Here is a 13,755-nt window from a genome sequence, read left to right as displayed (position 1 = left end):
TGTTGGATCCCACTGTATGCTTTGAAAAGAACGCACAGCAGGTGTCGTTGGTGGATGAGGAAAAGAAATTTGTTTACTGCTCATGCATTCTCACGTATGTGAGAGCTAAAATACAATTAAATACACACGAGAAGTGAAGGATCTTCTCTTTGGAGCCAAAGGAACCTCCTGTAAGGGCACATCTCCTTCTTCAAGAAGCTGGCATTACACTCATTGATCTAAAACTGCTATTCCTTTTGGTTCTGGAGGATTCTTTGTTCATTTTATCCACACATTTGTGTTTTGTTATTTGTATTTCAGTTTTTAATTTTCTTTTTATATAGTTTGTAATATTCCTTTTAATGTTTAGTAATTCAGGTTTGGTACCGTACCATTATTTAAAACTTCTCTGTTTTTGATAAAAATAAGTATTTATTTTGTCTTCGGATCCATGTGGTCATCTGCAAGTGTGGTCAGACGTCTCTATTTGAGAAATAATAGAAATAATAGAACCCTGTTTATCCACAATAAAGGGGGCAGAGATATTTTGGATAATACACAGGAACTATATTCGGTTATGAATGGTAGAAATATATGCTCAACAAATTTTGGCTTTGACGTTACCCAGCCAGAAACTCTTGATGTGCCCATTCTATAATCAGCTGCAGTGTTTCCTAAAATCACACCATTTACTAATTGCCTCACTGATTCAAGTTTTTCCTTTTTAGTTTTAACCAAACATTTTCTTTTCATTGGCACTGTACCGTACTCGCAATGTCTTGGTAAAAAAGAATTCACACAATTAATGCAGAGACGTTTTTGTCTTTTATCTCCCATCAACCAGCTTTCAAAATTCTGGGGAAAATATATTGTACAGGGTAGGTGGAAGGGGTATGTGGACAAGAGGGTCAAGCAGGAACAATAAAACTTTCATTGAATGCATACCATCCAATTGCAAAACATAACAAATAAACTGGTGTTGTGGAAAGCAGATTTTCTGCATTCCTAAACAGTCAATCATATTTGTGTGGTGAGAAGGGCCCTGAATTTGTAGCCTTGCTGTGTACTGAAAACAACATTACCTCTTGTCGTTTATACCTTATATATGGTGGGAAAGCAGACCCGGCCAACAGCTGGAAACTGCAGATGATGATGATGATGATGATGATGATGATATGGTGGGACATTCGGAAATTAAACTATGTTTTTTTGGTGTTTCAGTTAAGCCGGGTTTTGGTTAAGTGACATTGGGTTAAACAGTTTTACTGTAATAATAATTAAAATAATAGACATGATATAGGCTTTTGGGCTTATGCCATGTCAAGAAAATAAGGTGAAATTCTTTAAGTTTCGCAGAGAACTTTGCTTTGCGTCCTCAGAAGAAAATCTTGACTGTTCACGAGGATGACCTCTCCAGTAAAGATAATGATAGTGTTATTGGTTTTACTGTTCATGTCCCAGGTCCTTACCTTTTTGGTTTTTGAAGATGCTAAGGTGCCAGAAATATTGTCCCACAGGGGTTCTTTTGTGTTGTCGTAAATCTACTGACCTGAGGATGCCATATTTTAGCACCTTCAGTACCACTGGACTGAACTGAGATCAAACCCCAGCTTGAGCTCAGAAAGCCAATACTCTGTAACATCTGACCCACTCATCTTGGTTAGGAAGAAATAAATAAAGCATGCTTACTCATCAAAGCTAAAAAAATGTATCATTATTCCTAAGGTTTGTTGTGTGAGGGTTTGAAGGTGGGCCGAGTTGAATAGAATGTGTATAACTCACTCTTATTATGTTGTTAGGTTCAGACCACTACTTCTTGACCCTTCGGGTTGGTCTTTCCACTTTCTCAAGATTCTATGTAGTGAACATTTTGCACTGAAAGTGGAAAATGACCTTAATACTCTATTTAATGTCTGAGTTTTGAAATTTAGTTTTGTTACTATTATTATTGTGTTCCACTGTTGCAGCATATTTGCAGGCACTGCTACCCTTGCTAACTTTGTTCTCATGATGACATGGCTGCCAGCAAGTGTAGTGGTTTCAGAGATATGGTGTTGCCCCCCTATGATGCCTTCACAGTGGTTCTCGCTGGACACAAAACTGAGACCTGCCCGGGCTTTGGCCGATCAGGCTCGAGCTATGCTAGATCGACTTCTCGTGTTTCTTGTCCTCAAGTTGCGCTATGTCTGGTTACTTTTGCTGGGTGGTGTGGCCATTGGCAGTATTGCAGTGATTTTCTATCATCCACGACTGAAACTTCCAGATACCAGGGACTTCCAGTTGTTTGAGAGTCAACACCCATTTGAACGCTACGATCTCATCTATAAAGACAGATTCTGGTTTGAAAGGTTACAGAAGGTAATAAATATTCATATAATTTATTTAATCAATCTCCTTTTTAGATTGGAAACAAATTCATTATTTCTTCAGTAACTTGAATTATATAAAAGATTGCTAACCAAAAATCTCCTTTTTTTATTGGAAACAGATTCATTAAGAAACAGATTCATTATTTCCTCAGTAACTTGAATTATATAATGGATTGCTAACCAGAAAGTGCCCATTATGACAATAAACAGGTTCTACTAGAACTAATTACCTTGAACTTGCTATATGCCCTTCTCAAAGAATCACTTGGGCTATGAGAATAATCAGTGTGACAAACTGTTCTTCTTTTCAGCTTTCTATTTATTCTTCATATGTCTTACAATAACCACTGAGGCTATATGATTAATGCTCCAGTAACTTTCAGTTGAATTTGTTCCGAAAAGCAGTTCTGTCTTTGGACATTGGACAAATATTATTACACAAAAACATCTGCACCAGAAATGAGTAATTCTGAATGATTATTAACTATAGATTTTTTGAAATGGCATTGTATAAAAGAATGCTGCTTTGTTGGTGTTGAATGTATTTTGTAGGTACTGGATCACTAATTATTCTTGCTTTTTGACTGGACAAACACTATTATCTGTATTCGTTATGCCTCCTGTTAAGACTATTAACAGTTAGAGTGGACGTTAAACAATGTCTTGCAGGACATCATACACTGTGATGTCTCGTATCCAACAAACATGAAGCATATTTAAATTTATTGACATATTAGGTCATGTGTAGAAAGATAGGGAATTGAATAGGAACACTTAATATGATAAATACAATGACAGGTGTGCACCGGTCTTGTGACCATCGATCCCTCCTTTAAGGTTTGACTGATTCGAAAGTTAATGTACTTGCTGCATGGGAAAGGGCCTCTTGTACATGTGGCTCTGCCCAAACGCTGTTGTAAGCCAGTCCAGGATCGACTGTGCTGTACACGGATGGCTCAAGGTAAGAAGGGAAGGTTAGCTGTTCATTTATTGTGAACAATTATAGGTTTCTCTTTTTTCTACATGGAAACTACAGCATGTACACAGCAGAGCTTTATGCCATCTTGGAGGCTGTACGGATGCGCTGCCCAATGAATGCTGGCATTACCTTGTGTGCCCTGACTCTTTTTGAGCTCGTTGAAGTCTATCGATATGTGCTTCTGATAATATACCCTGGTGAAACGTATCCATGATCTGCTGACTGGATGGTGGAAAGGAAGCACCACATTTACAATTGTACGGCTTCCAAGCCATGTGGGTATTGTGGAAAATTAAGTTAGCTGATCTGGCTGCCAAGGAGGCAGTCACACTGCCCATGTAACATTGCCAGGTTCCAGCCAGTGATATACATTCTCAGCTGAGACATTTGTTAATGTCCCACTGGAAGGAGGATAGGCAGGCCACTGCAGGACGATAAATGGAACAACAAAGGTATGGAAGACTTCTGTTCGAGTCTCCTGAAGGAAGCAGTGGTATTGTGTTTTGGATCAAACCATGGTATAGCAGCGCACTCCTACTTACTGAAGGAAGAGCCCCTCCGGTGTGTACTTTAGGCACCCATTTGATTAAAGTAAAACTAAAATGAAATGAAAAAATGAAATGGGATATGGCTTTTAGTGCCGGGTGTGTCTGAGGACACGTTCAGCTCACTTGCACCCGTAGGGGACCTACGTTTCGTGATAGGAATGAAATGATGATGAAGACGACACATACACCAGCCCCCGTGCCAGCGGAATTAACCAAAAATTATTAGAATTCCCGACCCTGCCGGGAATCGAACACGGGACTCCTGTGACCAAAGGTCAGCATGCTAACCATGGAGCTGGACACCATATATAAAGATTATACTTAACAAAGAACAACAGGATTAAACGTTTGAAAATTCTTTAAATTAAACTAAAGTAAAAAATATAACAGTAAAATATAGCAAGAATAATGTGTCACACTTAAAAACAGTAAAACTATCTCTCATAAAATGGATGATGAGGTTTACTGACTGGGATATGATGCTCAGAAATTTCATGCTATGGCAGAGATTTGCCAGGTCCCTGTACTCCGTTACTCCGTAAAGATGTGTATCACGATCAGATAGGCCCTTCAGTTAGCAGGCGTGTGTTTGCTGTAATCCTTACCTATAATAGTTCTGACTGTAATTATTTTGTTAGCTACTGATCAATACTGCTGTCTTGAAGTTATATGTTACAGTTCACTATTTTGTCCTCTACCCATCTGCTTATTGAAATGGATGATATATTGCCTGATGGAGTTATGAGGTTGGATTGTTTATTCAGCAGGCACATTAACACAATATTTAATCAAATATAAGCCCTATATACAGACTTTGGGCTGAAAAGTCTATTTCCCATTAATGTTTTGGAATTTTATATGGTGCTTAATGGACGTCACATTCAAATTCTTATGGGGAATCAGACTCCAGTAGGGGACATTCCATGTCATGTGTTCAAAAGAACTGCAAAAACAAACTTGGTTTTTCTTTAAATATTACAAAAATATTAAAACATGTATTTTCCCCCGAATGTATGCAACCAGCTAGGAATTAAATGTCTCTTAGTCCTATCTTACGCAACATCTTCACAATTTTATATGCAGTTAGCCTGATATAGACTTCCCTGCACAATGCAAAAACGGTACAAGTGGCAATAAGTGAGGCCCATCTCAAACACACTGCACCATTTTATGTAGAGCGGAGTGCATTACTCTAGTAATTTTTCCGAAATATTACCAAAAAGTACAAGCCGTAGCCACTCCTATAGCTGTTGATAGAAAATTGCGCATCTGATTGGTCCAAGAAGTCATTGTCTTTTTATGGAAAAGGGTGGCAGTGGTATCATAGAAAACGTGATAGGTTAGGACCAATTACAGACATGTCAATTCACAGCAATTTTGTATAGTCTCATCGTATCAAAATTGATAAAAACCTATTTTTCACAGTATTTTATAATCTATGGCACGCAAATGCTGTACAGCTTACCCCATGTAATTACTACCATTAGAGCATTCTGTAAAGGCATATAACCGGATCATTGTAACACATCAGTAACTTTTCGAAGCAAGAACATTCGCTCTACTTGTGAATACAGAGTTACAAGGGTTGAATTTACACGCTGGAAGTAGCTGCGCGGAATTATGCATTGTAGATGTACCGAGATAGGCTAATTGGAACAGTGAGGGTTCAGAGCCTTCATGAGTCATGCCTTTTTTAATTCTCGTTTTGCACTCTCCTAGGAATCTTTTACGATGACTTGACTTTTCTGAAGTCTCAGATATTCTTCTAAGGGAGTTATAATAAATAGACATAATAAATATTGCCCAATAAGCACCAACTACACCGACTACCTGAAACATTATGCTGGACTCATTAACCCTTATGCTTTCAAGGTAACGATCTATCAGCACCCACGGCTCCTGCAAAAACTAACGTAGTAACGAACCATCGTTTCCGGTCTTAGCTGTTATTATTTTATTATTTACGTGCCATATAGCAGCATTTTGCATGGAATAAGAAGAGCACAGTTTTAACTCACGTTATAGTCCGTGGGAGCTGCTGACTATCCGTATTTATCAATATTCTTAGAGTTTAAAACCTGTGCTCACTGGAGTTCGGTGTAGTGGCGGGGACGGAGCGGTGCGGAGCGGAGCAGTAATTGTGACGTCACCACCCGGTTGTACCGAGTGAATGTACTGTGGCGGCACATTTAAATACGTTATTGATATGGCAACGTTAAGATATTTCACCCGTCTATTCAATGCCCTTTTCTCACAACATAACTGTTTTGCTGAATACAGCAATGTTGTTTTCTGCTGGCAAAGCCAACCTGCTCATTTCATCCTTGTGATGCCTCTTGATATGATCCCACAATTTTGATACACCACTAGCCGTCGCGTAAATCCAGCCGCAAAATTTTGCATTTTGCTGATTTTTATAATCAGTAATTTCAAAGAACTGCCATACATCAGATGGTTTTCGTGGCATTTGTGGTACACATTTTTGTAAAAATGTATTTAAATCCTTAAATATTCTAAAACATGAATACCATCTAAAAATGGGATTAAATATCAAACTAATAACACAATTATTATACAGTATACTTTGCATTATCTACAAAACACAACAAGCGGAGGAAATATAGACGCAAATTTAATAAGCACAAGCTGAATACAGGTACAATACGCTTACAAGGGAAGGCCACGACGTTTGGATCACGGAGTATCTTCAAACTTTGTACACATTTAGTAGTCCATTAGGACAAGATAATGTGCAAGTAGTAAGGTATACTACTAAGGCATTCTCGAGAAAATCACAAGAGAAGTTTTTGCATCTAATATGTACCGGTGCGTTTCGCTCATGATCACGAAACGGCGGTGGTCAAGTGGTTAGCGTACAAGCTCCGTAATCGCTGGTGCGCTGGATCGAGTACCACTTGTATTGTTTTTTTAACACTGGTCATATTCTTTCATACATATTACAAATCAAAAATAATATAGTGAAAAAAGGTGTATTTGCATGTTATTTGGCTCTTTACTAATTTCTGTCATTACAAAAAATATCTTTCTTAATCTGTTTACCTTCCAGGGTCGGTTTTACCCTCGGACTCAGCAAGGGATCCCACTTCTACCGCCTCAAGGGCAGTGTCGTGGAGCACGAGACTTTTGTTGGGGATACAACTGGGAAGGTTGACCAGTACCTTGCCCAGGCGGCCTCACCTGCTATGCTGAACAGGGGCCTTGTGGAGGGATGGAAAGATTGGAAGGGATAGGCAAGGAAGAGCGAAGGAAGCGGCCGTGGCCTTGCCTTAGGTAGGGACCTACATCCCGGCATTTGCTCGGAGGAGAAATGGGAAGCCACAGAAAATCACTTTGAGGATGGCTGAGGAGGGAATCGAACCCCCCTCTACTCAGTTGACCCCCCAATGCTGAGTGGTCCCCGTTCCAGTTCTCGCACCACTTTTTAAATATCGTGGCAGAGCCGGGTATCAAACCTGGGCCTCCGGGGGTGGCAGCTAATCACACTAAGCACTCCACCACAGAGGCCGACTACAAAAATATATATACTATTTATAATTATCAACAAGTAAACGACCAAATGCATAAAGTTTTCCTGAAAATGTATGCCTGTCGTGATTTGCAAAATCCCTCATACCTCACAGTGAAATCAGGTAAGGTACCCGGAACTGCTTTGCACCTGGACGCTTTGACCTGCAATATATATGAAAGGATATGACCAGTGTTGAAAAACAAGAAAGAGATGAGCGGGACTCGATCCTGTGATCCAGCTATTACGGTGCTTGAACGCCAATCACTCGACCGTCGCCATCTCGTGATCGTGATCGTGACCGCAACGCACCGGTACATATTCGACATGAAAATTCTCTTGCGATTTTCTCGAAAATGCCTAAGTAATACACCTTACTATTTGCACATTATCTTGTACTAATGGACTACTAAAATTGTGCAAAGTTTGAAGATAATCCGTGATCCGAACATCGTGGTCTCCCCTCATTAAACATGTGTCGTGCACTACACTGGTCCTCCGTGAGTACTTGCAGTTGTAAGCGGAGGGGATCGGTGGTGCACTAATCTGCTATAACCGGATTACTCATCGGTATTACTAGCTCCGCTCCCAGCCCTAGTTTGGTGTCTTGTTTACGTCGTGGTTGGCGACAAACATGTGAGCATTTCTCTCTGTTTTTGTTGATGATGCTAATTATATTGTGAAATTAAGCAGTTTCATATGCATTATATTTAGTTTACTTGCTAGTTTGTTAATTAAATAGTTTTATTAGGTAATTAGGTGCATATTGTAAACGAAATGTTAGAAATAGCCTAGTCGGATATAGTTCATTTAGCTGACGATATCACTGAATATCTTGACAATTATTCAAGTGATGATGTTTCTTTGCCCGAATCAGAAAGTATAGATGCTGATGATAATAATCCAGCACCTCAAGTATGAAATGTGTATTTTATACAAAATGGCTGACTATTTCAGTGATACATCACTTTACAAATTAAATCTTGGACCTAATGCACATAGAATCTTGATATTTACCATGATAATAAACAATAATATGACCTTTGTACTAACATCAATCACAAATTTGTGCATTGGAAACCATTTCTCAGAATTACTTCAAAACTTTCAAAATCTGAAACTTGTAACTTTGTTTCTGCACTTGTTATTTTTTTAAAAATTGAACCCTTCTGGTTTTGGGACATGACTTACATGCAGTGATAATAAGTGATATATGCTCTAGAAGTTAACAAACTTTCATGTCGATATTTTTATTGGTGTGCCTTCCATGTCATTTTAAAAGAAATGTGTGCATAGTGGGGTAAGTATGACTGACAGTTTTCACACTTCCATCAGCTGAGAGCTTGAAAGTGAAAGGGTTATACCAAGTAATAGGTACATACTCTACGCGTAGGAAATTATTGCAACTATCTGGGCTAAAGAAAGACATGATTCTTTAGCACACTGTGGTGTTTACAGCAAGGTAAACCTGTCTGCACATTCGAGTTCAGAACTTGTAACATACAGGATCAGTTTTGAAGCATATCCTACATTATTCCATTGGTACAGAGTTACAAGTCCTACTCTTTGTGGCGTGGATTGGCTACATGATACTAATCACAGCTGGCATGTGATCTTTTCCAGGAATTCAGAGTTCGAATCTAGTTACAAAGTTTTCAATGTTATTTTTATATTATACTCGCAAATTTTTTACCTTTGCAAAGAAAGCGACATTCATATGGCAAGCGGCTTCAACGAATGAAGCGCACTGCACTTTCTGTCAACATTATGATACCCATTCAACCAAGCAACTGTGTAGGTTCAACTCGAAGAAAGACTAACAGTGGTCTGGACTTCATACGTAGGGCACATGAAACAGCACATTGTAATCTTTGCAGCAGAGTGCGAACACTTACTGTATGGTTAGTGCAAAAGCAAACATTATGTATTCACAGGATGATTATGTGAATACAGTGCTACTTTATGGGGAAGCAAGACAGAATTCACGGGATGCCAGACGCTTGTATCAAGAACAATTTCCTGGGCGCAAGCTACCAACTGCAGATACATTTCGACATGTTTTTAAGATGGTTGCGTGCAACGGGGTCATTTCATACATTACCCCCCATTCGTTATGCTCCAGTGACGTCTGGAAATAAAGAAGAAGCTGTTCTAAATGCAACTGCTTACAACCCGCATACAAGCTCATGGGCCTTTGGAAATTAACTGAACATCAATCATGTATCTGTACTGCGCATATTGCACCACTATAAATTCCACCCCTACCATCAACAACTACACCAGAAACTTCACAGAGATGACTTTCAGAAATGGGTAGAATTTTTGCAATGGGTATTGCAAAGAGTTGAAGCTGATGCAGATTTCTTAACAAACATTCTCTTTAGACATTCTCTTTGGTTAGTGTGATTAGTCGCCACCCCCAGAGGCCCGGTTTGATTCCCAGCTCTGCCACAAAAATTTGAAAAGTGGTACGAGGACTGGAACTGGGTCCACTCAGCCTCGGGAGGTCAACTGAGTAAGTGAAGGGTTTGATTCCCACGTCAGCCATCCTCGAACTGGTTTTCCGTGGTTTTCCACTTCTCCAGGCAAATGCCAGGATGGTAACTAACTTACAGCCACAGCCGCTTCCTTCCCTCTTCCTTGCCTTTCCCTTCCAGTCTTCCCATCCCCCTCAAGGTCCCTGTTCAAAATAGCAGGTGAAGCTGCCTGGGTGAGGTACTGGTCCTCTTCTCTAGTTGTATTCCCGACCAAATATCTCACACTCCAGGACACTGTCCTTGAGATGGTAAATGTGGGATCCCTTGCTGAGTCAGAGGTAAAAAGCAACCCTGGCGGGTGAACGGGTTAAATAAATAAAAAAACAAAAACATCTTTAGTGACAAATTCAGATTTCACAACAATGGAACTGTTAATTGTTGCAACTTCCATTACTGGATAAAAGGAGCTCGATTTTAGGTACATTGGGGCGTCAAAAAGTCCTGTGGGCAAGACAAGATAATTGGTCCATATTTCTTCAAAGAAAACCACACGGGACAACGCTATGTACAGTTTCATCATGAATACCTCCCGCTCTTATTGGAGGATGTGCTCCTTATGACTCCATTAAGGATGTGGTTCCAGCGGCATGGAGCTGCTCCACACTGGTCGTTGGCAGTACAGAACCACTTGCATGGGATGTATCCTGGACGATGGATTGGACGAGGGGGTCCTGCCACATGGCCGGCTAGATCGCCTAACATTACTCCAGTAGACCTTTTCCTCTTATGTTATTTAAAGGAAAGATTCTATGAACAGGAGCCAGAGAGCCCGAATCATTTACAGTGGCTCATCACTGAAATCTGTAGGCAGGTTTCACCACGTACGTTCCAGCAAGTAAGAATGTCCCTCCTCCAACATGCTCGGGTTTGCATTAACGAAGGAGGTGGTCATTTTGAACATTTGCTTCATTAATCGAATTACCATATACAGGCCCATTGCACCTCTGTTGATGAAAGCTTAATTTACTGCAAATAGCTTGTTTAAGAGCTACTTAAAAACTAACATAACTAAGTACCTGCAATATGAGAACTTATCATGATTTAGATTTGTCTTCAAGGACGCGACTCACACGAACATTAACAACGAAATAAAAATATTTGTCATACATCGGACTCGAGCCTCCGACTAACGAGCACTGATTTCCTCTTCTAACTTTTAGCATGCTGAGCTACCACGAGTTATTCTTTTGCAGTGTTATGTCAGTACTACATCTAGTCATTCAGCTATCATATTCTCTGTGCATAACATTTCTCTGATGCAGAATTTTCACGATTCTTTACCATCATTTGGTATTTTATCATTAATGCTGATTTGATTGACACGAATAAAGGAATTATAGAAAGCAGTGTAAGACCAAACATTGTTGTTAGTAGCCAAGATCAATATATTTAGGTTAGGCTAGGGGCAGTTGTACCATCCAGTATTTTGTAATTGTAATGGCATTTGCAAAACAACTTGTTAAATTTATCATATAATAATATTTTTTGTGACTTCCAAGGCCCATATTTCACTTATCCTTAAAGATAGAATTGAATGAGGTTTTATTTTCACACTTATAATAGGCTGTAGGCTTTTTTATGATACAGTATGTAAATCATGATATTATTGAGATAATTACCATGATGTTAATTCTGTTTTTATTCCACAATGGCAAAATATTTGAATACTTCAATTCCTTTAGTTTTGACAGTTGAATAAGTCTGCTTTGTCAAATTTATGTGACTGTAAATGATATACAAATAAAAAATTAATAAATATTACTATGGTGAGGTAGAGCTTTTCACAAGAAGCATGTAGCTAGTCAGCAAGCGGGTAGCAATGCAGTGCCTGTTCAACTGAAGTGTGCAGAGTTTACAGTTCATTGCATAAGTTCAGGCATGAGTTTTGAAAACTGAATAAATAAATAAATAACAGTAAACATATAAACAAATATTTCATCTCCAAACAATTACAGGAAGACTCCCAAAGTTTTGTGAATGCAGTCCGCCTCCTACTTTGAAGAGGAAATCATATTGACTTTCAAAATATTTTTTAATACAGAGAAGTCAATAAAATTTAATAAATAAGTATCACCACATTATTGCAGATCACACTCTTCCCCCATTAATTATTTGGAGGTTAAACTCGGCCATGTACGAGCGAAATTACTTGGATCATCATCTCGAATGCGACACTTCGATCGACTCGAATCAAAACTCGGCGGTGCAAGTTTCAACATACATACCACCGTTGAAAGATGCAGATGCAGATGCCTGTCCCCTTCCTGGATTTGTCTTCGTTAATAAACTATTTCATGACTTTTTCAGTATCTCTAGCAGGGCTACCACAAGACAAATATGTACCACGTCTGTCAACTTGACACGATTATGTTCCTAAACCTTACGTAGTCTATCACACGACAAATATTTGCTACCCTTCACTGCATCACTCAACACAGAATATATTTCTGACTTCTGAATGGAATGCAAAATACAAGCACAAACAGGCTTACTGGGTTATTCAGCAATATCAATGAAACCCGGGGAGCAAAACTGAACTTTCCTGAGGCTAATGGCTTGCTTCCCAAAGCTGTAATTCACTCTCTAAAGTTCCAGAATTCAAGGCCATTTCCTGTTTTTGCATAACTTTTCCCTACCTAATCTGTGTTGGAATTCACGTTCCTTTCACAAGGGATGATAAAGAACAATTTCAGGGCTGGGAAAAATGTGACTGTACTGAGCGATAATAATGAAATTTTGTGACACGGTAAATGAAGTATTTTTAAATAGATTTAATACGGCGTGAATCAGAACTTCGAATTTACAACGTGAAAAGCGAGAAATAGTCTTAATGAGGAGCACGGACTACGAGGTTACGCTGTATTTTCTCGCTTCTGGTTAAATTTTGGAAAGGTTATTCCCTATTAATTTATAGCAAAAAGGTTAGGTGACTCTGTTTGAATAAGAAAACTGAAAAGTTTGCCACAGAAGCCACTGAGTGATACTACTCCAATACTTCAGAATGAAATTGTACATCCGCATTCACGTTGTCTCGGAATTAGAAAAATAACTCACGAGTAGTATGGTAATCTGCTAAAATGCAAGTTTTGAACAAACTGATTGCTATTACATACCGATTGTAATGTGTGTGGAGGCTTTCCCGACTTTTACGAAAAATCAGATATAATGTCAATCCGCTATAGCGAGTAAAATTTTCGCCGTTATGAATTCTCGCTATAACAGACTTCTACTTTCTGTAAAATGTTGAGTGTTGGAAAATGATACTACATTCAACATTTAATGTAATGAAGACCGCTGAATAGAGGAAGCTGATATTGCAAAAAATTAATACCTCCAACCATTTTGTTTTTGTAAGACATTTCTTCAGAATTAAAACGTTCTCACTTATCTTACCGTCTGATTTCACATGGAGTGCCCCATAGATATAACGTACTGGATAAGTGTTTACTTTGACTGTCATGTCATTCATGTTTTATAACAATACATATCTGACGAGGGTTTCACTAGATCATCACTTATATCTGTTGCCTCTGCACAGCTTCAGTTCCTGTAGCCGATGAGCCCAGCAACAGCCCAATTTAATTACCTGCAGAGATTTCCTAATTGCTTTTGTGACTTCAGAAGCACACAACAAAAATCCCATATTTGGAAATTAAAAACTCTTTTGAAATGAAAATTCATCTACGAAATATGTTTTTTGACATATACACTGCAATCATTCCATGTGATAAGTGTATCTACAATCATTGAAGGAGACCATTTTGAAATATAGTAATAAACAAGACAACAAGGTATGCCAAAGTTATGAAAGTTTAAG

At 38.8% G+C, this 13,755-nt stretch overlaps 1 protein-coding gene across 1 annotated transcript in view; it reads left to right on the top strand.

The window, feature by feature from the left end:
* Positions 1-13,755, top strand: part of disp (dispatched) — a 185,510-nt gene that overhangs the window by 168,179 nt on the left and 3,576 nt on the right. Inside the window, exon 14 of the mRNA XM_067140121.2 lies at positions 1,947-2,337. Coding sequence (XP_066996222.2) covers positions 1,947-2,337 — 391 coding nt within the window. The remainder of the gene's footprint in view (positions 1-1,946; positions 2,338-13,755) is intronic.

This window comes from Anabrus simplex, chromosome 2 (assembly GCF_040414725.1).
Source record: "Anabrus simplex isolate iqAnaSimp1 chromosome 2, ASM4041472v1, whole genome shotgun sequence".
Taxonomy (NCBI): Eukaryota; Metazoa; Arthropoda; class Insecta; order Orthoptera; family Tettigoniidae; genus Anabrus; species Anabrus simplex.
This window is presented reverse-complemented; position numbering and strand designations above follow the sequence as displayed.